Below are 25,845 nucleotides of genomic sequence, written 5' to 3' on the forward strand. Positions count from 1 at the left end.
GGGGGGGCAGAGAGAGAGAGTGGGGGGCAGAGAGAGAGAGAGGGGGGCAGAGAGAGAGAGAGGGGGGCAGAGAGAGAGAGAGGGGGGCAGAGAGAGAGAGAGGGGCGTGTGGGTGCGGGGGAGAGGTCAGAGGGGCAACAATGTGGGAGTTGCGGGGCTGGCTGGCGATTAAGTGGCAGAGGCCGACAGGGCAGGACTCCTGCGCCTGTGCCGATTTCAGCATTGACATCTGCGCATGTGCAGTGGCCCGCTCAGCGCTATGCTGCCTGCCTCTCCAGCAGGAATAATACCTGCCCGCAGATGTTTTGCAAGACTCAGGCTAGGGCACGCTGTGATGCAGAGTATGGGAGATTCATTTTTTAAATCCTGCTAAAAAAAACCAGTGGGATTTACTCCAGTTTTTACGCAAATTCGACGCTTCGAATTTTTTTGGGAGAATCACCCTCTACATCTTTTCAACCACAGCAGCTGTGTTTTGTCTGAATCATTCACAGTCTGATCTGCAACCAACTCCACAGAAACGTACATTAGAATTCAATCAGTTAATTTTTCTATTCGTCATTGGCACAATTCCCAATTAAGTTTTTAAGTTTATTTATTAGTGTCACAATTAGGGTTACATTAACGCTGCACTGAAGTTACTGTGAAAATCCCTTCGTCCCATCAGTATTAATATTTATCGTCCTTTTTAAAATTAAAGTTTAAAAAAGTTATTTGTTTCCACTTTGGTTTTCTTCCAATTTTCAGTACCAGACATTTACTGTGGGGAATTTGAGCTGCAAACTCATTTGCTACCAAACCATAGCACACATTCACAACCATTTCAACTTCTTCTATAGATTTGTTCCTATTTCCTTGCTATCTCAGTCAATTAATTGTTATTTTTTCCCCAAATCTGATGCTTTCAATTATACCAGCATTACTGAGATCCAATTTCAATAGCACCCACCATTGTGATCTTCTGTCCTTATCAATCAAGTAAACAAATTATTCCTCTTTTATGTTGCACCCATAGCATTGTATTTCCATTCATTTCTCCTAAAATTCTTTCAATTCTTCCATTATAGAAGCCTAATATCAGGAACACAGATGTTCCCAAATAAATTTAATTTGCTTTGCGACATTAGGTTGAAGAGGGAGATGAGGGGAAGAGCGAAACCATGCAGCGTATGCTCAGAATGATGGTGCTCACTTTAAAAGTGACTAAAACTCTCCTTGTATATCTATGTCTTGTTTCAAAGGGGCCAAGGTTATGTTTAAAACTCCAGTCTCCTGTTCTAAAGTTTTTCCAGGAAACCAGTCCATGTTTGTCAATACTACAGAAATAAACAGAACTTCGAGAGACAAAAATGTACAGGTTATAATCTTAACATTTTTCACTCAGAAATATTTGGTTTGATAGGTGAACTTATCTGCATGAAACTAAATTACATGCGAAGTCCAATCTGGTGAATATTAGTTCGAATAGTAGGTTGCACCCAATGTTAAAGATCATTACAGATTTGAAATCCAAACGTCGTTCAGCTGCACATATCTTAAATAAATTATCGTTATTGGCAAATTCCAGACTGACAATTACAAATAGATGCACTCAGCTTTTTAACAAGTGTAATTTTATCTAATTACACATTCCAAATTCAAACATGTATGAAAATGCACACCATAAAATAAATGATCAACATAAAGTGCTGCCTGCTTACCAGCCAGCTGCAGTGACCCACTGGTTTCAGGAAGGATGCCTGGTTAAGAAGGCCACCTGCGGTGACTCAGTTATGTTGCAATCTGGGGTTATTAGTGGGTAGGGGTTGCCAACCAGGAACCAGGGCACAATCAGTCTATACTTTCCTTGTTGGGTGCTGGAGACTATTCTGAATCCTCCACGCCCCACAAGTGAAAGAAAAAATTACAAGTAGATAACTGTTGGGCCTCTTCTGGTCACACTCTTCTTCCTGCTAAGTTAACGTGTCAGATAAGTTCCCTGCACAGGTTTCTGAATAAAATAGCAGTGAGGATGCAAATACATAATCTGAGCCCAATTGCAAGTTTATTGAAAGACCAAGACAGTTTCTGAAAGGTGCCTTTCTGCCTGCTCAGGTGAGCATGTTAAAAATGAGGACTGTAGGAAAGAAGAGGATCATTGACAGGTTAATCTTGTGTGCAATTTTAACTGCTTGCCCTGTTTCTGATGGGCAGGCAGAATTAAAATTGTCCTTTTATTTCAACCACACATTGTCGAGCAGTGCAAACTGACAATGGTATCAAGACATTTTTGCCAGTTCTTTTTAAGCAGTGGAGCTGAAGAGTCATCATCAACCCACATGGGAAAGCTTTACACGACTGTTCTTTGGAAATACAACTGAAAACACTGTACACATTATAATATGAAATCCATAGGTACCAAATTAGAAGTCTTCCCCAAAGGAGTAGTTCAACATTTTTCTCCTTGGTCACTTCAATTGTGGTGCTGCTGAATGTCAGAACTTCATTTTATATGATTTTTTTGGTTATAATACAGGAGATGCAAGGAGAAAGCAAAGCATCATTTGATGAACAACTCTCTGTGGGTTCATGTAAATCTGTTCTTAAAATTTGCTCATTTAATGTTCCTCTTAATTTTTATTGATAATTGAAGTGTCACATGAATAAACAACATATTCATACTTCAACTTCATTTAAATTCTTAAGTTAATCAGTTCATTTCAAAATAAATCACCTGTGTCAATGACAAACTTCGTTACATAATACTGCAAAATGCACTCAGCAATGATACTCGAAGCTTGAAGGTAGCAAACATTACACCAAAACTCACTGACTCGCCTAGGTTTCACATTATTGATCTGGAGCTTTTAATTCTGTCATTTTACCATTGTTACAAAGCCGAGTCTTGCCTGCTGGTGCACTCCTACATTTGTATACTCAGTTCCTTCCTACCACACTCTGGTTATTATCCGCGTCACTATCCTGCTCTACTACCTGATGTTATGTTACCACATCACCCGCAATTGGGGCAATCCTTTGTCCCCACTATTTAGTTTAAAGCCCTCTCTGCTGCCCCTACTTATATAGTTCTCCAGAGCTTTGCTCCCAGCAAGGCTTGGGTGACAAATATCCCAATTGTACACTCCCACTTTTCCCAGTACTGGTTCCAGTGCAACATGAAACCCATTTCTTCCACAGCAATCCTTGAGCCATGCATTCAATTTCCTAATCTTAGTTAACCTATGCTAATTCACTCATGGTAGAGATAGCAATCCAGAGATCAATACCTTTGGAGGTTCTTTTTTTAAAAATTAGCCCCTAGCTGATCATAATCCCCAAGCAGAACTTCTTTCTTAGTTCGATCTATGTTGTTGGCATCCACTTGGAACATGATAACTGGATTAGAATCACAGAATCCCTACAGAACAGAAGCAGGCCATTCAGCCCATCGAGCCTGCACCAACAGCAATCCCACCCAGGCCCCATCCCTGTTACCACACGTATTTACCCTGCTAATCCCCCTGATCCTAAAGGGTCAATTTAGCATGGCCAACGAACCTAACCTGCACATCTTTGGACTGAAGGAGGAAACCGGAGCACCCGGAGGAAATCCACGCAGACACAAGGGGAATGTGCAAATTCCACAAAGACAGTGACTTGAGGACGAAACTGAGCCCGGATCTCTGGCGCTGTGAGGCCTCAATGCTAACCACTGTGCCGCCCAATCTCCCAACCATCTCCCTGCACCACAGTCCCATTGTCAGTTCGCTCACCCATCTTGCAGCACATACTGTCGTCCACATAAGTTGCAAAATCCTAAAACTGGTTGGACAACTGCAAGGGCTGTGGTTTCTTTATTCCTACCTCCTCGATCCCCATACCTGCCTCATTCACAGTCACAGCATTCTGTCCTTGACCACAGACCATGGGGGCGATTCTTCCAGCCCACTGTGCTGCTTTAGGGGAGATTGGGACTGTTTAGGGGAAGGGGGGCTATGTTGCCAGCCTCTCCAGCCTTTATAAATCCCGCCCACAGATTTTTGGCAAGATTCACACTCGGGCGCTCTGTGCATCACAAAGTGTGGGAGATTCATTTTGAAAATCCCACTGAGAAACCAGTGGGATTTAATGCAGTTTTTACGCAAATTCGACACTTCGAATATTTTTGGGAGAATTGCCCCGTGCTTCTTTTCAACCACAGCAGCTGCGTTATTTTTTTGGGAGGATCATATCAAGTCGGTCAGCACAACCCTGATTGCAATCCTCCCCCACTTACTCATTTTTTTGGGGTGGGGTGATTTGCACCATGAGGGGCAGGGCCTAAAAACACCAGCAAGACCTGCACCTCAGAGATCGGGGTGCCATTTTTAATCATTGGCATCATCGGTGGGATGCCCACCACATGTTCGAACTCCTGCTATGGGTTTGCCTATAGGCCCCACCCCCTTCAAGCTCTGCCTCTTGGCAGTACCAACTCAGCAGTGCCCCGACACCCTGTCAGTGCTAAGTTGGCACCACCAGGGTGCCAGTTCGACATATCCCTGACCACCCAGGGCTCAAATGGCCTCCAAGCCCCCCATTGTAGCGATTCCCACTGGCATCATGTTGTGTGATGGATGAGTGCTAAACTGGTTCACACACTTGCTAGGCATGAACCAAATTATGTCACCAGCCAGGGGCAAAGAGAATCTCAAAATGAGTTCACCCCAGCACAAACCATGACTGTGGCCCCTCTCACAAGAGGTTCCAGCCATATCGGGGATGTGCATCGGCCCAGGCGGGGCCAGAGAATCACCTCCAATATTTCAGTAGTGGTCTCATCAAAGCTAAAACAACTGCAGCAAGACTTCCATTCTAATGCTCTAATCCAGGGTTTCCCAAACATTTCCAGCCAGGGATCACTTTTGACCTCCCGATAGTACTCAAGGAACCAGAGAAACATTCTTATTATATTGAAAAATTAGCCCATAAAAATGATTAATGAATGCACAATAGGTACAAACATACAATAACAAGCTGAAAAGATGTTTTATATGTATACATTATAATAAAGTTCTGTCATTCAATAAATGCTTCAAGTCTTACCTTCTTTTCTCATTTTTAATGGGAATACCCATTCTCAGACATCTCTCACCGACACCCACCCTCGCCCACACTCAATCTCCTCTCGGGCCTCATGTGGTTACATGCCCCGAGCTTCAACTCCTCTTGGTTCCCCCATACTGCTGGCTCAACTTGGGCTCTAAAGCTTCAGCTCTTCAGGCCCCCATGGCCTGGCTTCGACTCCTCTCAGGCTCCTGGAGGGGTTCTGTGAAACCCAGCTTGGGAACCCCTGCTCTATTTATCTTGCAATGAAGACCAACATGCCATCTGCCTTTCTAAATGCTTGCTGTACCTGCAAGTTAGTACTTTGGATGAACTCATACAAGAAATTCAAAGTACTCTAAAAATCAGCATTTACAACTTTCATTCTGTTCTTCTATTCTTACTTCTAAGTGAACAGCCACCTATTTCCCTACCTTATACTCCACCTATTTGTTGCCACTCACTTAATGTCTATATCTCTTTGCAGCCTCTTTGTCTCCTTCTCAAAGCTTACATTCTCACCTTTTTATCACCAGCAAACTTAAGATAAAGGACTCTCAGTTTTCTTCATTATAGTCATTACTAGTGGAGTCCCCACCACTGATCCTTGTGACATTCCACCAGTTACAGCCTGCCAATTTGAAAATGCCCCATTCATTCCTACTCTCTATTTGCCTTCTGTTAACCAATCATCTATCCATGGTAATCCCAAATTCTTTGAAGCCTTATTTTGCCTATGAACTTTTTGCATGGCACCTTACCAAATGCCCCTATGGAAATCCTACTATACTACATCTACTGGTTCCCGTCTATCTACCTTTATTACATCATCGAAAACTTAATATAATTTTCTTTCCATAAAACCATGTTGACTCGTCAGTCAATTGGAGAGCAGTAATACCCTGTAGATGGAGTGGGAATATTTCCTTTACCTGTGAATACAGTTTTTTCCTTCGAGGTAAGCCATGCCAGCAGCAGCATCCAAAGACATCTTCACAAGTTGTTTCATTTTTAACTCATCTTTCTTCTTTCTTAAAAATGAAAGAAAATCACCACCTAGACACAAAACAAGACATAGTCAATTATGTGGTGACAATGTCCCCTCAATTTATGGATTTTTATAAAGCAATGCTTATAAACCACACATTTAACATTATCCTGAAATTACCATAAATACTGACATGCTAAAGTGTGAATTTGGACATTTCAGATCTTCTCCACCAGTCACCAATTCTTGTTTTGTATCCAGGAACGAGATGCAACAACTTTTACCATCTGGAATTCTCTCTTAAAAGATGTTTTACATACAATTAAATGTCAAGCTTTCAATTGCTTTGCATTTTATATAGGTCTTTTGAGTGCACACCATTAAAAGCAACAATTTCTATCATGCAAACTATCCTCCCAAGAGAGTCTCATTGACATTTTAATAAAAGGGTGGCAGTGCCTTCACAACAATGATGGTGACCTAATTCAGTGTCCAGACGGGTAAATTAAATTTGCAGATGTTTTGTTAGTAACTGCCTATATTAGAAAAAAATAATATACAGGAAGCTAAAACTATGCAATCAATGTTTAAAGGAAGGTGGAGAGCACATAAATGAGGCAAAAAAAAAATCAAAGAACCTGGGATATGGAAATCCTGCCAAATCTAACAGCAGAGTCTCATTAATATACAAATCAAACAGACAGCATTGCAGCAGGCAGTAAGGTACAGGAGCATTAGGAACCTACAGTGGCATGTCCCTGGTAATCAGGATATTGTACAGGCCTGCGAATAGATTGGGGGAAAAGTTCATGATCAGGAGTAGGGGGAAGAGGCTCCCAGTTGAGATGGCTGTGAGGTCAGCAATTGAATTGGAGGCTGCCAGAGTTCAGGGTTTTGAAGGGTACAGAAGACTGGCGATCCAGGCTTGTGGAGGCAGAGAGGCTGGTGATTGGGTTTTAAGTAGCCAAAGGCTTCCTTGAGTTACCTTGGGAGAGTACACCTGCTCCTCCTGGCCCACTGTGTAATCAGTAGGAAGTCTCACAACACCAGGTTAAAGTCCAACAGGTTTATTTGGTAGCAAATACCATAAGCTTTCGGAGCGCCTTATAAATACTTACGGTATTTGCTATCAAATAAACCTGTTGGACTTTAACCTGGTGTTGTGAGACTTCTTACTGTGTTCACCCCAGTCCAACGCCGGCATCTCCACATCATGGCTACCACTGTGTAATGACAGAGGTACTTATCTTTAGGAATAGGCAGTTCCCATCTCTATCTCACTTGCTGTTTTCTGGAGAAAGCTGTGCAGCAACAGTAAGCTTTAAATCAGGCTCCATAATGGACTGTGGGAGCCCAATACACATACATTAATGAGTGCTCCACTTCTCCATAGGACATCTTGTTGCCCCTCATGCATGGGGCAATGCAGCTGGAGTTGCAATCCACGTATCTCTCTCTTGATCTGTCATGCAGAATGGTGGAGTTGGGGGCGATTGCTTAATATTGTGCCCTATTATGTTGAAACTCATTCTAACCACATATAAAGTTGAAAAGGTGAAGAAAATAATTCTTAAATTGTTTCTGCAAGGAGAACACTTTTCAAGGAATAAACCATAACAATTTATGAGACCAGAGAGTTCAAAGAAGCTGGAATTGTTGTTAGAGCAGAGAAGGTTAAAGGGATGTTTAATGGAGGTGCTCAAAATTATGAAGGGTTTTGATAGGAAAATCTTCATGCAGCCAATTGTTATAATCTAGAATGCACGGTCTAAAATGGTGGTGAAAGCAGATTCAGTAGGAATTATAAATAGGGAATAGAATAGAAAATGGAAATTTAAATTGTGGCTGTTAGGTCTACAAGAGGTTGACACATCTAAATCAAGTCCTACTCCAGGGTTTGAGCACAAAAATCAAGGCTGATACTCCAGTGCAGTACTCAATCAGTACTGCATTGTCTTTCAGGCGGGATGTTATATTGAAACCCCATCTGCTTGCTCAGGTGGATATAAAAGACCCCATTGCATTATTTCAAAGAAAGAAATCACCAGTAACTTGGCCAGTATTTATCCCTCAATCAACTTCACATAAAATGATTATCTGGTCATATGAAGCAATTTTTAAAAACGGCATCTCGGCCTTTTGGCTAAGATGCAAATGAGCTCAAGTCTTGGAGGAGGATCCTCCCCCTTCTCCAATCAGCTTGACTCATGTAGATCAGGCCCAGGACAGGGTGGTTTTGGTCTCCCGTCCTGTTTTGTCAGCCTGGATCTGAAATGTCTCAACTTGTTGAGATTCTGAATTGGATTTGATTTGATTGAATTGGAAAAGTATAAAAAAAAAGATTATCTGGTCATTATCACATTGTTGTTTGAGAGAGTTTGCTGAGCACAAATGAGCTCCGATGTCACAGCGGGGGAAGGGCAGAAAGATGCGGCGAGCTGTTCAAAACTCCATTGGCTGCAGCAGAACCAGAAGAACCCCTCGCCAGGAAGGACCGTAAAATTCTGTTCATTAATTCTGTTTCTCTCTTGGATATTGCCTGAGCTGCTGAGGTTTTCCACCATTTTCTGTTCTAAATTGAATATCAACATTGTTTTTTTCATGGATTCTCCTTGAGAACACAATATGCCTCGAGGTATTGTCGCTGAAGTTGAATGGATAGCCTTATAGACAGTTAGAAATAGACTATTACAGTGGTTATACCCAAGAGTTAAAAAGCAATAACTCAAGAGGAAGAGGCAAGAGTTGAAACAGCTGCACTTACTAGAGGAATTGTTTTACACAAAGGAGCAGTACTAGCATTGCACTATGCTATCAACTTCAGTAAACTGAATAAATTGAAAATTTCTGTGACACAAATGACAAAATGGAAAAAGACAACTTAAAAGAAACTGTGGAAAACCATCACTTTCAATTTTATTCAACAGTAAGACACGGATATCCCGGTGCGTGAATTCAAGTCACTTTTTTTTGCATTTTCCTATTTCACAGCTAAGCTGATGGATTTCCTTGCTCTCTTTGGAGCACGTTACTACCAATTACTGGATGTTTCTTGCTCATGTTTATAAATGATTTAAAAGTCTCACCCACAGCAAAATTTGAAAATTTAATAAACTCTGGCTTTCGGCGCCTCTTTTTTAAAGCAAAGGTTGATGTTGCCTCGAATACCACAGTACTAACAATGGCTGACCCGAACAGATTGTGTACACTATGAAGGGAACCAACGTGCATTGTTCCATTGTGCGTAAAATGCAATGGTATGAAATAAACTTTATACTGGAAATCAAGATTTATATTGTGGTGGGGGAATGGAACCTAAAACAAACATCATTTCATCGCAAATCAACTCAAATTGGCGCAACTTAGAATGAGGACTTACTGGACTATAATTTTGTAAAGGAGTTTGTATGTTATATTTCTTTCATGTTGAGTGACGTATTTTATTTTGCAAGTTATTTCAGCCAAGTATGCGCAGTGCCATACACGCATGTTACAGTGTTTCAAATTGTACATTTGATTTTTTTCTGCAATGTCCAAAGAAACCTTCTCCGGCTTTGAAATTCACACCTCTGGGAACCTATGATTCACTTAAAGTCATAATTTTCAGGAATGCAATCACAACTGTTAAGTGAGGCCTTACTGATCGGAAAGCTTTCCATTGAATTCTATTCTCTGGTAATGTTTACTTATTTTCCTTAGCCTTCCTAACCGTCATTACTGTAGCTGCCTTCAGTATTTTTATACATGTATTGCTGCTTTCTGGCGGAATTCTCTAACTTTGTCTGCAGCTAGCATAGCATGTCTTTATAGTTGAATATAATGTACAGTAATTTTCTGAAATTATCAGAAAATTGACATATTTCAAGTTAAGATTTGACTTACTAAAAATATATTCAACAAATCTTTTTTGATAAGTTGCAATTCAAACAAGCTGCCATTGATTTCTGTACTCTCATACATTTTGCACGTCTACCTAAAATGTAATGGGAGCCTTCACAAAAGGTAAAGCATATATCTTAGTAAATAGAAACACTGCACGATGCAATTACTGCATTTTTTGCTGTTTAGTTAAATACAGATTTGTTTTTCCTCATGTTTGAAGGCTGGGAGTCATTTTAAATAAATTGCTCGACGAACATTTTAGAGGTAAATGTATATCAACAATGAAACTAATGCATGTTACCTGGTATAAGCTCCATAACAATGTAAATGGGTTGCCTTTGAGTACAGACACCAATCAACTTGACAATGTTTGGATGATCATACTGCTTGAGTATCCTGTTTAAAAGCGAAATATACTTATTCACAAAAAGCTTGTTATAGGCTTGCACTTTTCATGATATTCCAATACAAATCTGATAGAAGCACATACCGGAAATTCAAGAGTGAAAAGATTGAAATGCAAAAAAAGCTTAATCTAAAGAGAAGAGAACATTGATTTTTTTTTACTACAACAATCTGACATCAAGAAAATATTTCACACTTCCATGCCTTAGGTGGTGAACCTCAAGGCTCGTGCTTTAATTTATATATTCTAGATTTGAATTCAAGACAGAATACTTTTGCAGCTCACCTTTGTGAACATTCCATTCATTTCTTGTCCAGTTCAATTTAATGATGTTTTTTAAAAAAGGTGGCATTGCATTTCAAATATTTTTAACTTAAGAATTCAGTTTTGATTCATGCTGCAGTCATAGATTGAAGTGAACTTGAGGCTGCAAAGATTTAAAATCTAGTTTTCAGCCAGAGCTGGGAAAGGAAGATGATATGTAATCAAGTCAGGAAACCAGTTGTCTGAATGTTACCTGTCCTATGACACAAGAACTTCAAATTTTTCTTGTGAATCATCTAGGTTCAGTGCCTTGGGATCAGACCGAAAACTGCACGAATTAAATTGAAGGAACAGAAATGAGATTGTGTCTGAATTGGGACAATCGAGACCAGCAGCAGTCCATATATTTAATGTGGACATTATACACCAAGCATTGTGCACGGTGCACAGTGACTAACAAATGTTGCAAAGTGGGCCTGAAACAGATGACAAGTACCCTATCTATATATGCAAAGGGCCTAATACTAGTTTCAGGCACAGATCCTGGATGCCAACGCAGTAGCCTTTATCAACATGATGGATGTGATATTTATGGGACGAATATATGTATGTGTGCATTCAGCCCGCCATCTTGGAGGATCAGGCCCAGCTTCCAACCATAAAATTGGCATGGTGCCAACATTTCTAGGTCAGAGTCCATAGGCAAAGAGAGATGTAACAGGCTGAATTGGTAATTTCTTGGCAAACCCCTAAACATGGGAGGAGCCAAAGTACAAAACTTCCCGAGAGAGAGAGAGGGAGGAAACAAAAACATGTCTGAGGTCAAATGGCATGTGCTGTTGAGAGGGGACAGCAAGGTCCAGGCAAATTTACTTCAATGCAACCGATCAGGGAAGGGGAAAAAGCTTTGCTCTTTCAATCACAAAGCTGACCAAAATAAAGCTTTGGTTAGCCAATTATCAGATCGTGTTAAGTTATTTATTCTTCCCTTCATTAAAATAAGGGACTGTAGTTAATTTGAAGCAAGGTTAGATTTTCTATAACTGTGCCTTAATGTAATAACAGCAAGATATAGCATTTTGGCAATTAGGATCTGGCTGCATCTCACATAAATGCTGATTACTCTACATTTACATGAGAAAGTGTGAAGAGGGTCTCAAATCCACACCCAGGACTTCATCTAGATGTTGAATGGTGAAAGCAAACTTCTAATGGTAAGCAATATTCCCATTATGGGAGAGATTAGTTATGCTTAACCTAAGATAACATCTAGGGCAGATCTAAAATTTGCAATAAGTACTACTCTTGTATCATTATGCTCGTTACAGCAGTAACAATAATGATCAACAGACAGAGTAATCTCATTTTATAAATCCTACGTGTCATTCACCCATTCATCTATGTTACAGAGTAGGCTGGGCTTCTCTGATCTCGTTCACCTCGCCACCGCTGCCAGCGATAACAGAGTATTTGTCCAAACTCAGCCAAGCTCCATTCACTGCAGCAGGACTGGAGAATCTCAGCCGTGGGTGAGGTCGGAGAATTCTGGTCTATGATTTGGAAGTGAAACATGATACAAAGAGGGGGAAAAGGAAATAAGAATAAATCCCTTTCTCTTCAATACCCAACCTTGTAGAATTCGAAGAAATGTACATGATCTTGCTTCAGCAAAACTTTTGATGGATAGGTTCACTCAGTTTCAAGTTTGTCAGCATGGAGAAAGAGAGAAAATTGTTTCCATAAATTTAAATGCAATTCTCTTTTCCATGCATTTTCAATGAATAAAACCTACCTTGCTTCTGACAAGAACTTAATTTTCAGCTCCTGTGGCAAATCCTCTTTGCAGGTTTTCACAGCTACTGGAGTTTTATCTTTCAATGTTCCCTTGAAAACTTCACCAAAATTACCCTGAAAAGTATAACATGTAATTTAATAATAAACGGATATCTATTTGATCCATCCTGGTTGTGCAAATACAAGACAATATTTACTGACTGCAATTTTCCCTGTGAGAATGTATCCTTAATTACTGTCTGCTTTAATATCCATGTTTAAAATGTTCAGAGGAATCTTGTATAACCATGTTTAGCATCCCTATCTAAGTTTACAATAGCGTTGGTTCAAAAATAAAAAATATTCTGGATGCTGAAATATAATTTTAATGTTATTAAGTTGTCAGTAGTGGCACAACTCATGGTATGTAAATTGAAGCATTATTCAATGAAGTTACATCATTAATTTAACAGATAAATCAAAATTTTACCATGACTATTAACTGAACCCAGGGGCACTAAATATTGGGTTAGAGCAACAGCCTGAAAAGGAATCTGTTTTGCTTCCTTACAGTTGGGTTGCTTTACAGGTATGCAGTCTGACCCACACATTTCCCAATTTACACTGTAGCTTGGTGAGGAACAAGAGGGAAGTATTCGAAGCAACCTGAACCTCAGAAACTACTTTTGAAAAAGGAAATAAGGATGTTGTCAACATTTCTTGCTCATAAAAACCTTTTTATTTAAAAATGAAGTTGTCCTATTAGTAAAAATCCTTGTAGAAGTGATAGCCTTTACAATAACGGCTGAGTAAATCTTAAAGAAATCTTACATGGGCTTGAATGAAGGTAGGGAATGAAAAAAGCCTTTCTAGATACAATCTTCACTGTACTTAATCTCTTGAGAATGGAAACTAGTTTCCATTATTCCGAAGATGAGAAATCAGAATAGAAACACAAGCAGCTCCAAACTAAACACACTGATCTTATCCTGCAGCACACAACCTGGGTTCCAAATATTAGTAAGCATGGCTGGTATTTGAACATTTATTTATAAAACTGAATGACCACCGGAGCCTTGAATCTGAGGAATATCTCATTATGCATTTTCTGATGTAGTATCTGTTTGTAAACTGCTTGCCGAAAGCAAACCACTGGAGATGTTGGAAATCTAAAATCAAAACAGAAGATGCTGAAAATAATCAGCAGGTCAGGAAGAGAGAAAGGGAATTAACATTTCAGGTCAATGCCCTTACTACAGAGCTGGGGGCAAGGAGAGGAAGAGGCGAAAGATGAAAGGTTATTGAACTGAAACACTGGCCAGAATTTAATTAGTGTGATGCTAGTTTCAACGCTACTCAGAGCAGATGCAGCTGATGGAACATGATCACATGGCAGTTGACCATTAATGAATCATAGAATCCTACAGTGCAGAAGGATGCCATTCGGCCCATTGAGTCTGCACCAACCACAATCCCATTCAGGCCCTATCCCCATAATCCCATGCATTTACCCTAGCTAGTCCCCCTGACACTAAGGGGCAATTTAACATAGCCAATCCACCTAACCCGCACATCTTTGGACTATGGGCGGAAACCGGAGCACCCGAGGAAACCCACGCAGACACGGGGAGAATATGCAAACTCCACACAGGCAGTGACCAAGCTGGGAATCGAACCGGGGTCCCTGGTGCTGTGAGGCAGCAGTGCTAATCACTGTGCCACCGTACCGCCACAATTAAGGTTCTCCATGTGCAGGGTCCATGAAATCATGGGAAGAGAGGTCTGGAAAGTGGAAAATGTGCTTGCGGCTGTTGACATTACAGTCTAGCACCATTTCTAAATGCCAGTCAGACATGCTTGCAGTGATTTCTGTGCATCTGTCTGGTATTTGAAAAGTACATAATATAAATCTCAATGCATATTATAACATCAGCCTTCCACTGCAAAGCAAAGTTTTTGAAAGGCTAATTCACAAAAAACATAACTAGACTCTGAAGAGATTTTCTTTATTCATTCATGGGATGGGGGGTAGCTGACTAGGCCAACATCTATTGCCCATGCTAAACTGATCTCATGAAAGTTGTAGTGCGCTGCCTTCTTGAACTTTTGCAGTCCATGTGGTGCAAGTACATCCAACAGTGCTGTGAGGGAGTGAATTCCAGAATTTTGACCCCAGTGAGAGTGAAGGAATGGCGATATATTTCCAGGTCAAGAAGGATAAATGGCTTTGGGGGAGGGGGGTGGTGCTCTAAAATTTCAACATTTACAAAAAAGAGTTTTGTGAAGTCGGAACTGAGCTTACAACCTGTGTGTCGGAGGGAACATTGCTATCAGCTCCGTCAAAAGTAGAAGTCAAGTTGTAATAGACTGAACCATGACCAAATGTCCAATGGGCAGAAAATAGCTGAAACAGGATCGTCCTGAAATAGAGCGACTGAATGCATGCCAAAAAATTCATAAACACTCCCACAGAAACATGGCAACTTCATGCCATGGCACTCTAACAGGGACATTCCAATGTCTCGGCCATGCCACTCTTCCACGAGAACATGGTAACATTTCACCATGGCTCTCTTATGGCAATGTCTCCCACAGGTCTACTGTCAGCACTAAATATTTTTACAGACCATTCTGGATTTCTTTGCTGATTCAATATATCAGTATATAAATAAGGGGAACCATCTTCAAGGGATGGGGTTTCATCACATGAAAGGAATGAAAAATCAGAAGGGGAGACAACACAAAACTGTTACGTATGGTTTAATGTGTTATATTACATATCTAAAATAAGAAAAGGCTAACAGGCCCTAATAGCATATACACATCTTTGTCAAATTATTCACACACATATAAATTTTGTCCTCCTCTCAATAGCTTCTGGGAGAGGCAAATGAATAGCCAGTTCAGGAATTGTGTTCTCCCTCTCTGTCCTGATGTAACTTCTCAGCCTTCTGGATGAGGAGAGTTGGGAACAAATGAAAGTGGGGGGACGATTGTAGGTCACTGTATTGCCACCTGGGGCATCACTGTTGATTCACATGGTTCTTCATTTATCCGTATGCTAATGTGACTGGGATGTAACAGCCAAACTCCTTGTAACCTGCACCAAATATCTATGCCTTATGCACATGTATTCCTTGAATCTCTATAAATACTTTATCAGATGTGTCTTGGCACGAAAAATTGTTTTATTTTAGAGTAAGGTGGAAATATAGAATCATTCAGCTTTATTTATTTCCAATAATTTGTTTAACAAAATAATAAGCACACCATCCCACATTGCTTCACATGAGATCATCTTGCTCATTTTCAAACTAATTTTCTTGACTCCACTTTCTTGTGCCTTTTGTGCTCTTTATAGCCCTTTGTGACCCAACCACTACTCCCCTCTGCCCCCTCCTATTTTGTTTCCAAAGATGCGACAGGAGCAACAATGTATTTTCAACATCATGTGCACAAATACTGATTGTTGAGAATGCACTGCAACATACTGCATGGCAAGCAGTATCTTGATTTGCAATTTTCAGCTCTTGATATTAGTATTACCATTAAAGGAGATTCCGCTAAGTTTTTGCACAGGCATCGAAGAGAAACTTTGGAGTATTGGTGAAGTCAGCTCATCATTGTTCACATGAACAATTACAGAGCAGCACAAGCAGAGGACAGGAAACAAGTTGCCTGATTGCTTATCTGCCTGTTTGGTCAGGGAATAGCTTTTAAGCAAGGTAAAAGACACATTTAAAAGTTTAATCATCAAAATTTTATAATTCAGAACAAGACCAAAGTACTAGGAAACTGAATAGTTGAAAGAATAAATGGAAAATTGTTGCTCGTGTGATATGATGTGTATGCCACTGCAGACATTTTAAAGTTAATAAATAAATCAGAGAACCTCTGGGTGGCACGGTGCTTAGCCTCACAGCACTAGGGACCTGGGTTTGATTCACGGCTTGGGTCACTGTCTGTGTAGAGTCTGCATGTTCCCCCCATGTCTGCATGGGTTTCCTCTGGGTGCTCCGATTTCCTCCCACAATCTGAAAGACGTGCTGGTTAGGTGGCATTGGCCATGGTAAGTTCTCCCTCAGTGTACCTGAACAGGTGCCGGAGTGTGGTAACGAGAGGATTTTCACAGTAACTCCATTACAGTGATAATATAAGCCTACTTATGACACTAAAACAAACTTAAAAACTTTTCTCACTTACTTTGCCCAGTAATTCTCCGAGTGTTACATCGTCATGATTGAGAACCCATTTTTTGTCCTGTGTCAAAGTAAAAAAAAGTACATTAACAATCTGCATACTTTTACTTGAAGCATCTGTTTAATATCCAGTGCATGTCATAGAGGCAGAGTGTCATACAGCACAGAAACAGGCCCTTTGGCCCACCATATTTATGCCAACCATCAAATACCAATATATGCTAATCCCATTTACCAGCATTTGGTCCATAGCCTGCTGTGCCTTGGCGATTTGAGTGCTCGTCCAAATGCTTCTTAAATGTTGAGAGAATACCAGTCTCCACCATCCTCTCAGGCAGTGCATTCCATATTTCCATCACCCTCTGGGTGGAAAATGTTTTTCTCAGATTCCCTATAAACCACTTACTGCTCATCTTAAACCTATGCCCTCTGGTCTTAGAAACCTCTGCCATGGAGACAAGATTTTTACGATCTGCCCTATTTATACCCCTCAATTTTGTACACCTGTCAGATACCCTCCTCGGCCTCCTCTGCTCCAGGGAAAACAAGCCCAGCCTATCCAGTCACTCCTCATAGCTGAAACTTTCCATTCCAGGCAAAATCCTGGTGAATCTCCGCTTCAGTACAATCATGCCCTTCGGACAGTGGGTAACCAGAACTGCACACAATATTCCATCTTTGGCCTAACCAATGTTTTATAAAGTTGTACCAAGACCTCCCAGCTCCTATATTCTATGTCCCGGCTAATGAAAGCAAGCATTCCGTATGCCTTTTTCACCACCCTATCTACCTCTGCTGCCACCTTCAGGGACCTTTGGACTTGTACACCAAGGACCATTTGTTCCTCAATACTTCTGAGGGACCTACCATTTATTGTGCATGTCCTACCCTTATTAGACCTCCCAAAATGCTTCACTTTACACTTATCAGGATTAAATGTCATCTGCCATTGCTCTGTGCAATTTACCAGTTGATCAATATTAATCGGTGGCCTAAGACTATCCTCCTCACCATCAACACCACCACCAATTTTCATGTATTAGATGTCATACTGTAAAGTTCAAATTTTATGACAAGCTCATCGGAGGGCATTTCTAGAAACATTATAAAGCTATGTAATTTTATATGACAAATGAAATACATTTTCATACTTCAGAAATATGACATTTTGTGGAACAAGGTTTCCATTGAAAATCAACTTGTAAAAATACTACAAGTATGAATTTGCATTCTGCAAATCCAATTCGCCATTGTGAAATCACAACAGCATTGAAACCAGACAGAAAATCATAAAAGGATGTAGTGTATGACTAAACCTATCTTGAACAAAACATTGCCAGGTTCAGTCTGTGCGGAGTCTGCATGTTCTCCCCGTGCCTGCTTGGGTTTACTTTGGGTGCTCTGGTTTTCTCCCACAGTCCAGAAAATGTGCTGGTTAGGTACATTGACCATGCTAAATTCTCCCTCAGTGTACCCGAAACAGGCACTGGGGTGTGGCGACCAGGGGATTTTCACAGTAACTTCATTGAACATAGAACAGTACAGCACAGAACAGGCTCTTCGGCCAACGATGTTGTGCCGAACTTTATCTGAAACCAAGATCAAGCTATCCCACTCCCTATCATCCTGGTGTGCTCCATGTGCCTATCCAATAACCGCTTAAATGTTCCTAAAGTGTCTGACTCCACTATCCCTGCAGGCAGTCCATTCCACACCCCAACCACTCTCTGCGTAAAGAACCTACCTCTGATATCCTTCCTATATCTCCCACCACGAACCCTATAGTTATATGCCCCCTTGTAATAGCTCCATCCACCCGAGGAAATAGTCTTTGAACGTTCACTCTATCTATCCCCTTCATCATTTTATAAACCTCTATTAAGTCTCCCCTCAGCCGCCTCCGCTCCAGAGAGAACAGCCCTAGCTCCCTCAACCTTTCCTCATAAGACCTACCCTCCAAACCAGGCAGCATCCTGGTAAATCTCCTCTGCACTCTTTCCAGCGCTTCCACATCCTTCTTCTAGTGAGGTGACCAGAACTGCACACAATATTCCAAATGTGGTCTCACCAAGATCCTGTACATTTGCAGCATAACCCCACGGCTCTTAAACTCCAACCCCCTGTTAATAAAAGCTAACACACTATAGGCCTACATTGCAGTGTTAATGTAAGCTTGTGACACTAATGAGCAAAAACTTAAACTTAAAATGTATGGAAACTAGGAATAATTCACTGCTTTTGGGGGCAGCACATTGGCGCAGTGATTAGCACTGCTGCCTCACAGCATAGGGACCCAGGTTCAATTCCAGCCTCGGGTGACTGTCTGCATGGAGTTTACACGTTCTCCCCGTGTCTGCGTGGGTTTCCTCCGGGTGCTCTGGTTTCCCCCCCACATTCCAAAAATGTGCAGGTTAGGTTGGATTGGCCATGCTAAATTGCTCCTTAGTGTCAGGGGGAATTGTGGGGTAAATACAAGGGATGAGGCTTGGGTGGGATTGTTGTGGGCGCCAGCTCGATGGGCTGAACGACCTCCTTCTGCACTGTAAGGATTCAATGATTTTTAATGTATTGCATGAGCAAAGAACATCAGCAAAGTGCCATTAGATACGATTTACACCACGTTCCTTCGGGAGTGAGTGTTTTGGAGGCTCGGCAGGGCGACGAGAAGGGAGGGTACAATCTTATGGTTGGGTGTCATGTGCACAGAGCATCTCTCGAAAAATGTAGCAATCCCTGCCACTTTTCACCAACTTGGTTGAAAAAATGGTCTTCCAACTTTAAGGCCAGCATAATAGAAAGCGGGTTGGGGTGGGCAAGAAGGCAGTGAGCTGGCCACCCAACATTGTTTAGCTGCCTGCTCACTACTGAGTGTGGGCTGGAGAACTAGTGGCCAATGTAATACAATGGCGTGTTTCCCGACTCCTCAGTTTTGGTGCATCCGATTTTCTGTTAATAACCCACAGCAAACTCAAGATAGGGTGAACTAAGAGTGGTAGTTTATTTGCACATTCGCAAATAGAGAAGAGAGAAGCAACACTGCCTCCTTTTCATGTGTCCGGTAAAACAGGAATAGAGAAAGATTTATAGGGCAAAGACCAGAGAAAATAACTATTGTTTTATCTGCGTTTAGAAACAAAGCCGAATGGTGTATTCCTTCAGAGACTGGCAAGCTGAAAACTGACACTGAATAATTCACTTTTCCAGTAAAGGTGATTCCAGTAAAAGTGCAGAAGGAGGTCGTTCAGACCATCGAGCTGGCGCCCACAACAATCCCACCCAAGCTTTATCCCTTGTATTTACCCCACAGTTCCCCCTGACACTAAGGGGCAATTTAGCATGGCCAATCCACCCTAACCTGCACATTTTTGGAATGGTGATTTCCACGATGAGATAAGCAGGCAGAGATGAAATAGTCTTGTAGGCGATGATACAGCTGTTCCGGTACAAAGAGTAGATAAGGGACAGACACTGAAACCTGGATAAAGCACCTTTTCTGTGCTGCTGCTTGATAGATGGAAAATGGCAGACTGAGCAATGCAGCTCCACATGGCACACATATTATAGGTTACACCAGCTAGGGCACCATGTCACAAGAAACCCACCTCTCTACTTGAGAAACCTGTTGACTGTTAGATGTGATTCAGTGGTGGGCAGCATTTGTTGAACAATGCTGTGTGTGCTAATAGCTACAGTAAACTAATTTAAGATAATCAATCAAGTTCATAACATTCATTTACACTTGCTAGAAGCAACATTTGTACACCTGCATGGACCCATTTTCTGAAAACAAAAGGAATATGTAAATTATTGTGAACATTTAAAATTTTACGTTCTTGTGTTTAGTTTGATAAAATACTTTGGGAATATATCTCTTTTCAGCAGTATTCAAGAAATCTTTTCATTCCACGACTTCAGGAAGCACAGTGGAGGATATGACCCTATCAACATCAATGGTGATGAAGTGGAAATGGTCAAGAGCTTCAAGTTTCTATGTGCCCAGATCACCAACAACCTGTCCGGGTCCCTCCATGCTGATGCTATAGTTAAGAAACAACTTTCTCAGGAGGCCAAGGAAATTTGGCGTGTCTGCTATGACTCTTACCAATTTTTACAGATGCATCATAGAAAGCGTCCTTTCCTGATGTATCACAGCTTGGTCTGGTTCCTGCTCTGACCAAGACCGCAAGAAACTACAAAGGGACGTGAACGTAGCCCAGTCGATGACACAAACCAGCCTCCCATCCACTGACTCCGTCTACACTTCCCGCTGTCTCAGAAAAGCAGCCAGCATAATCAAGGACTCCACGCACCCCAGACATATTCTCTTCTACCTTCTTCCATCAGGAAAAAAGATACAAAAGTTTGAGATCACAAAACAACTGACTCAAGAATAGCTTCTTCCCTGCGACCATCAGACTTTTGAATCTCTACACCCCAGCTGGGAATATAACTATATTCTGCACCTTCTCCTTTCCTTCTCCCCTTTGTACTCTATGAATGGTATGTTTTGCCTGTATAGCATGCAAGAAACAATTCTTTCCACTGTATCCCAATGCATGTGACAATAATAAATCAAATCAAAGATGATGTTACGGAAGAATTAGAGATTGAAGCAGGAACCAGGGCAATATTTAATGCAGGGCGAGATAGGCAAATGATTGAACGGAGGATAAAGGGCAATGGAAACAGGGTGAACATGTGACATTTGGACTACTGTTAGCATGGATGATAAGCACCAACACTTGGGCTGAACTGTTAGGCTAAGTAGTGATCTTCCATGCTGAAATTGCAATATAATTCCATATTACAATGTAAAAAAGGCATTTTGCGTTACTTTTAATTACATGAACATTGCTTTACTTTAATTTCCCTTCAGATTACACTTTCAAGTGCACTTTATGTTTTTTGCTCCAGACTTAGTGGGTAGCGAGAACTGTGAATTTCAGTCGCCTGCAGGATTTACGATGAATTATTGACTCTGGCGATAACACTGTTTCAGCATGCTAATGGGTTTCCAAGCAATTTTACCAACTTAGTAATATGCAGCTTCTCACACTCATTATATTTCCCTCACAGAATATAAATTACATTCCAGAGCCAAATACAACTCCCATGCATCAAATGCAAGAATAAAATTAATTACATGGGCTGGACTGAATTTGATTTTTAAAAAGGGTCACTAAAAACATACATTTTAAGACTCACTGAAAGACACGAAACCCATCATTTCATACATCAGGTTTCTACAAAAATACGCATCCAGTTTTGTAAATCACCACAAATTTAAAATTTCAGATCATTAGTTTCTTCAATAAATCAGTTGGTGGGCAGCTATATTTTAAGCTGAGCAATTCGTTGTAAATTAAACCACATGGTTACGTGCAAATTACTGTATCTGATAAGAGTTTTGTGAGCATACTTATTGTTGGAAATTTATACTTAATTGCCTCAGACATTAATTTAACAAATGGTCTATGGGATTTAGAGACATTCATGGTACTGGGTCATGCATACTAAGACTATCAACTAGTGGGTCTGAATTTTCATCAAGTCAGAATGACCTGGGAGTCCTTGAAAAATGGTTGGCAGGTGGGAGGGTCCAGGTTCTGGAACTTCTGACCACATTCCCAGGCTGTCTGATTGTTGGGAGTATCTTAAAGGATGTGGACTGGTTCCTGCGAAAAGCCCGCATCCGGCATTCCAGATCTGGCTAGTTCCATATCAGAAATAGGTACATTGTATCCCTTTTCATGGAGTTGGGCCAGGTTTTTAAAAGAGCTGTGGTTCACGGCCTCAGTAAGAGTTTTACCAACACCAGGTTAAAGTCCAACAGATTTATTTGGCAGCAAATGCCAGTTCATGGCCTCCCCAGAGAAGTCATGAACCTAGTCTGGACGAAGGGACCATTTTCAAAGCGAAGTTCAAAGGGCCTCTTCATATCAAGCACTGCACTTCCATCATCTCCCTATAACCAGCTCATGTCCCAATTTCAAACCCTGCTTTTCTGCCCAGTCCCCATGGCCCTCTTTTTCTCCCTATGCCAAGCTCTGCCCTTTCGCCCACCCCCATGACCTCTCATGCTCCCTTGCCGAGCACTACCATTCACTGCACATTGCCTCTCATACCCCAATGTCAAGAACTGCCCACCACCCCACCCACCCTAAACATGTCAATCATTCAGACCCTTTAAATTGTGGATATAAAACCCCACAAACTCTTGCAACCACTTAGTCTTGTGTGAATAAACTTTGTACAATTGCTGGCAGAAATCAGAGAGCTTGTGCTGTCAAACAGAATGTTTTCTTTGGGGCGCACCTGTTTTAAGAAGAGTAAGAGTAATGGATGTCTGGGCTTGCAGTCAAACCTCATTATTATGCTGATATATACATATCACTACTTTAAAAGGTCTGCATAATTGATACATCGGAATGGCAAGAAGTAGGAAAAGGTGGCATGGTAGTTTTGTGAATTAAAGATAGCAATTGTTCAGTACTGAGGGACAACATTAACTTGAAAGATCAAGGGGGTAATTCTCTCAGCCCACTGCACTGCTTTAGCAGCAGTGGGCCGGGAGACTCAAGCGGAAGCCATTTAGAGGGCTCCCCGCTGTGCGCCACGGCCTCCGTGAGTCTCCAGCCACGGGATTTCTGGTGCCGTCAGCTCCGTGCTAGAAATCAGCATAGAGCTGCATAAATTATTTAAATCATCATCTCCATATAATTTATATTTGATTAGTGGGCCTGGGACGGAAGTCTCCGGGCCCGAGACTGAAGTCTCCGGGCCCACTAACCACCACACCCCCCTCTGGCCAGGAGTGAAGTGGGGGGCCATCAAGGCCCCCCCAGAGGGTCGGGGTAAAAGGGGTGCCCCTGGGCACTGCCCACAAGGCATCAGGCAATGCCAAACTGGTGGGCCTCTGGGGGGGGCAATCGGTGGGGATTGGGATACCCGCTGCCATTCTGCAAATGGATCAATGACAGAGGGAGGGAGTCCAGTGATCGTAGCTGGCCAAATCGAGGCTGGCCCAGACACGTCCGGGAGTCCAGCGATCAGGCCATGGGGGCGGGGGAAATCGGAGGTGCAGCGTTGTGGGGTCGTGGGGCTGGCCAGCGTTCGGGAGACCAGCTGTGCAGGGCGACTGCGCATGCGCCGGTCTCAGCACTGACAGATCAGCGCATGTGCAGTGGCCCGCTCAGCGCGATGCTGCCGACCTCTCCAGCGTGAATAGGCCCCACACACAGATTTTCATGTGAATCACGTGTGTGGGAGATTCACTTTGAAATTCCCGCTGAATAAACCAGTGGGATTTACTCCAATTTTTACACAAATTCGACACTTAGTATTCTTTTGGGAGAATCGTCCCCAGGATGCAAAATCAGTTTGGATAAAGATAAGAATTAGTAAAGAGTGCATTCATGGGAGCAGTTTAAGAACTCCTAATGTTAGTTACACTGTAGGAAAGAGCATACAGATAATATTAAATGAGGTATGCAAGAAAGGTTCTGTGATAATCATGGGTGACTTCAATCTACATGCAGATTGGGAAAATCAGGTTGGCAAAGGTAGCCTGGGAAAATTAGCTCATTGAGTGTTTTTGGGACAATTTCTGAGAGCTGTACATTCCAGAGGCAAACAGCGAGTCGACTATCCTAGACCTGATGTGCAATGGATTAATCAAAAATCTAAAGGTAAAGGAGCCTCAAAGTGACAGTGATGACAACGATCACAACATGATAGAATTTCATTTTCAATTTGAAAGTGAGAAATGTGGCTTCACACCGATAAAGTTAACTTTGAGGGTATGAAACTCGATAAAGTGAACTGGGAACTAGGTTAAAAGTAGGACAGTAGAGTTGCAGTGGCAGACTTTTGAGGAGATATTTACCAACTTTCAGCAAACATTTATTCCAGTGCACAAGAAAGACTTTAAGAATCTTCCCAAAGATAACTGAAAATCAAGAAATGATAGGAAGCAAACAGCTTAACACAATCACCATATCAGAGGATAGGTGCAAGGAAAACTTTTAGCCCTAAAGTCTGGCAAGTGCCCATGATAGATGGCCTCCATCCTAAGGACTTGGTTGCCAGAATCTAGCAAATAGGGGATTTTCACTAACTTCACTGCAGTGTTAATATAAGCTTGTGACACTAATAAATAAACTTTAAAAGAAATGGAAACACAAATAGTAGATGCATTGGTTAGAATCTTCCAAAATTCCTTAGAATCTGGAAGACTACCAGCGGATTGGAAAATAGATAATGTAACACCTTTATTCAAGAAGGGAGGGAGGCAGAAAGCAGGAAATTATAGGCCAGACTGCCTAACATCTGCCATAAGGAAAATGATAGAATCTATTATGAAGGAGGTTATAGCAGGATATTAATAAAATCACGATGTGAACAGGCAGAGCCAACATTGCTTTGTGAAGAGAAATCATGTTTAACTAATCTAATAGAGTTTTTTGACAAAGCAACGTTCAAGGTGGATAAAGGGGAACCGGTAGATGCCGTGCCCCTGGGTTGCCCCACCTCAAAAGGTCACTACACAAAATAAGAGCAAGAGTAGGGGATGACATATTAGCATGGATAAAAGATTGCTTAGGATATAGAAAGCAGAGAGTAGGGATAAATGGGTCTTTTCCAGAATGCCAAGTGATAACCAGAGGAGTACCACAGGGATTAGTGCTGAGTCCTCAACTAATTGCAATCTATATCAATGACTCAGATGAAGGGACTGAATGTATGGTAGCTAAATTTGCCGATGACACCCAAGATAGGAAAATAAGTTGTCAAGAGGAAATGAAGAGTCCGCAAAGAAATTATAGATAGGTGAAGAGAGTGGGCAAAAAACTGGCAGACGGAGTATAACATGGGTAAAAGTGAACTTGTCCATTTTGGCAGGAAGAATCAAAAAGTTTGTAAGGCTTATACTCATGGGAGTTAAGAAGAATGAGACGTGATCTCATTGAAATATCAAAGATCTCGAGGGGACTGGATAGGGTGGGTGCCAGGAGGATGTTTCCTCTTGTAGGAAGAAGTAGACATGATCAACCTTTGTTCATAAGACAAGCCCTCATCCCAGGAATGAATCGAGTCAACCTTCTTTGAAGTGCTTCCAACATATTTTTTCAAATAAGCAATACTCCAGATGTGATTGCACCAAGGCCCTATCCAACTGTAAAACCTCTGTACTTTGATGTTCCATTCTTTTTGTGGGGAAAACTAGAACTGAGGGACATAGTTTAAGACACAGATGAGAAGAAATTCTC

The 25,845-nt window shown here is 41.5% G+C and overlaps 1 protein-coding gene across 2 annotated transcripts in view; it reads right to left on the minus strand.

Annotated features, from left to right (window-relative positions):
* fer (fer (fps/fes related) tyrosine kinase) overlaps positions 1-25,845 on the minus strand; it is a 157,501-nt gene that overhangs the window by 24,633 nt on the left and 107,023 nt on the right. For both annotated transcript variants that reach the window (XM_078214682.1, XM_078214683.1), the window contains 4 exons: positions 16,581-16,637; positions 12,397-12,512; positions 10,236-10,330; positions 5,997-6,120 (listed from right to left, as the gene is read on the minus strand). In XM_078214682.1, the coding sequence (XP_078070808.1) occupies positions 5,997-6,120; positions 10,236-10,330; positions 12,397-12,512; positions 16,581-16,637 (392 nt within the window). The remainder of the gene's footprint in view (positions 1-5,996; positions 6,121-10,235; positions 10,331-12,396; positions 12,513-16,580; positions 16,638-25,845) is intronic.

The sequence above is a fragment of the Mustelus asterias genome, chromosome 6 (assembly GCF_964213995.1).
Source record: "Mustelus asterias chromosome 6, sMusAst1.hap1.1, whole genome shotgun sequence".
Lineage (NCBI taxonomy): Eukaryota > Metazoa > Chordata > Chondrichthyes > Carcharhiniformes > Triakidae > Mustelus > Mustelus asterias.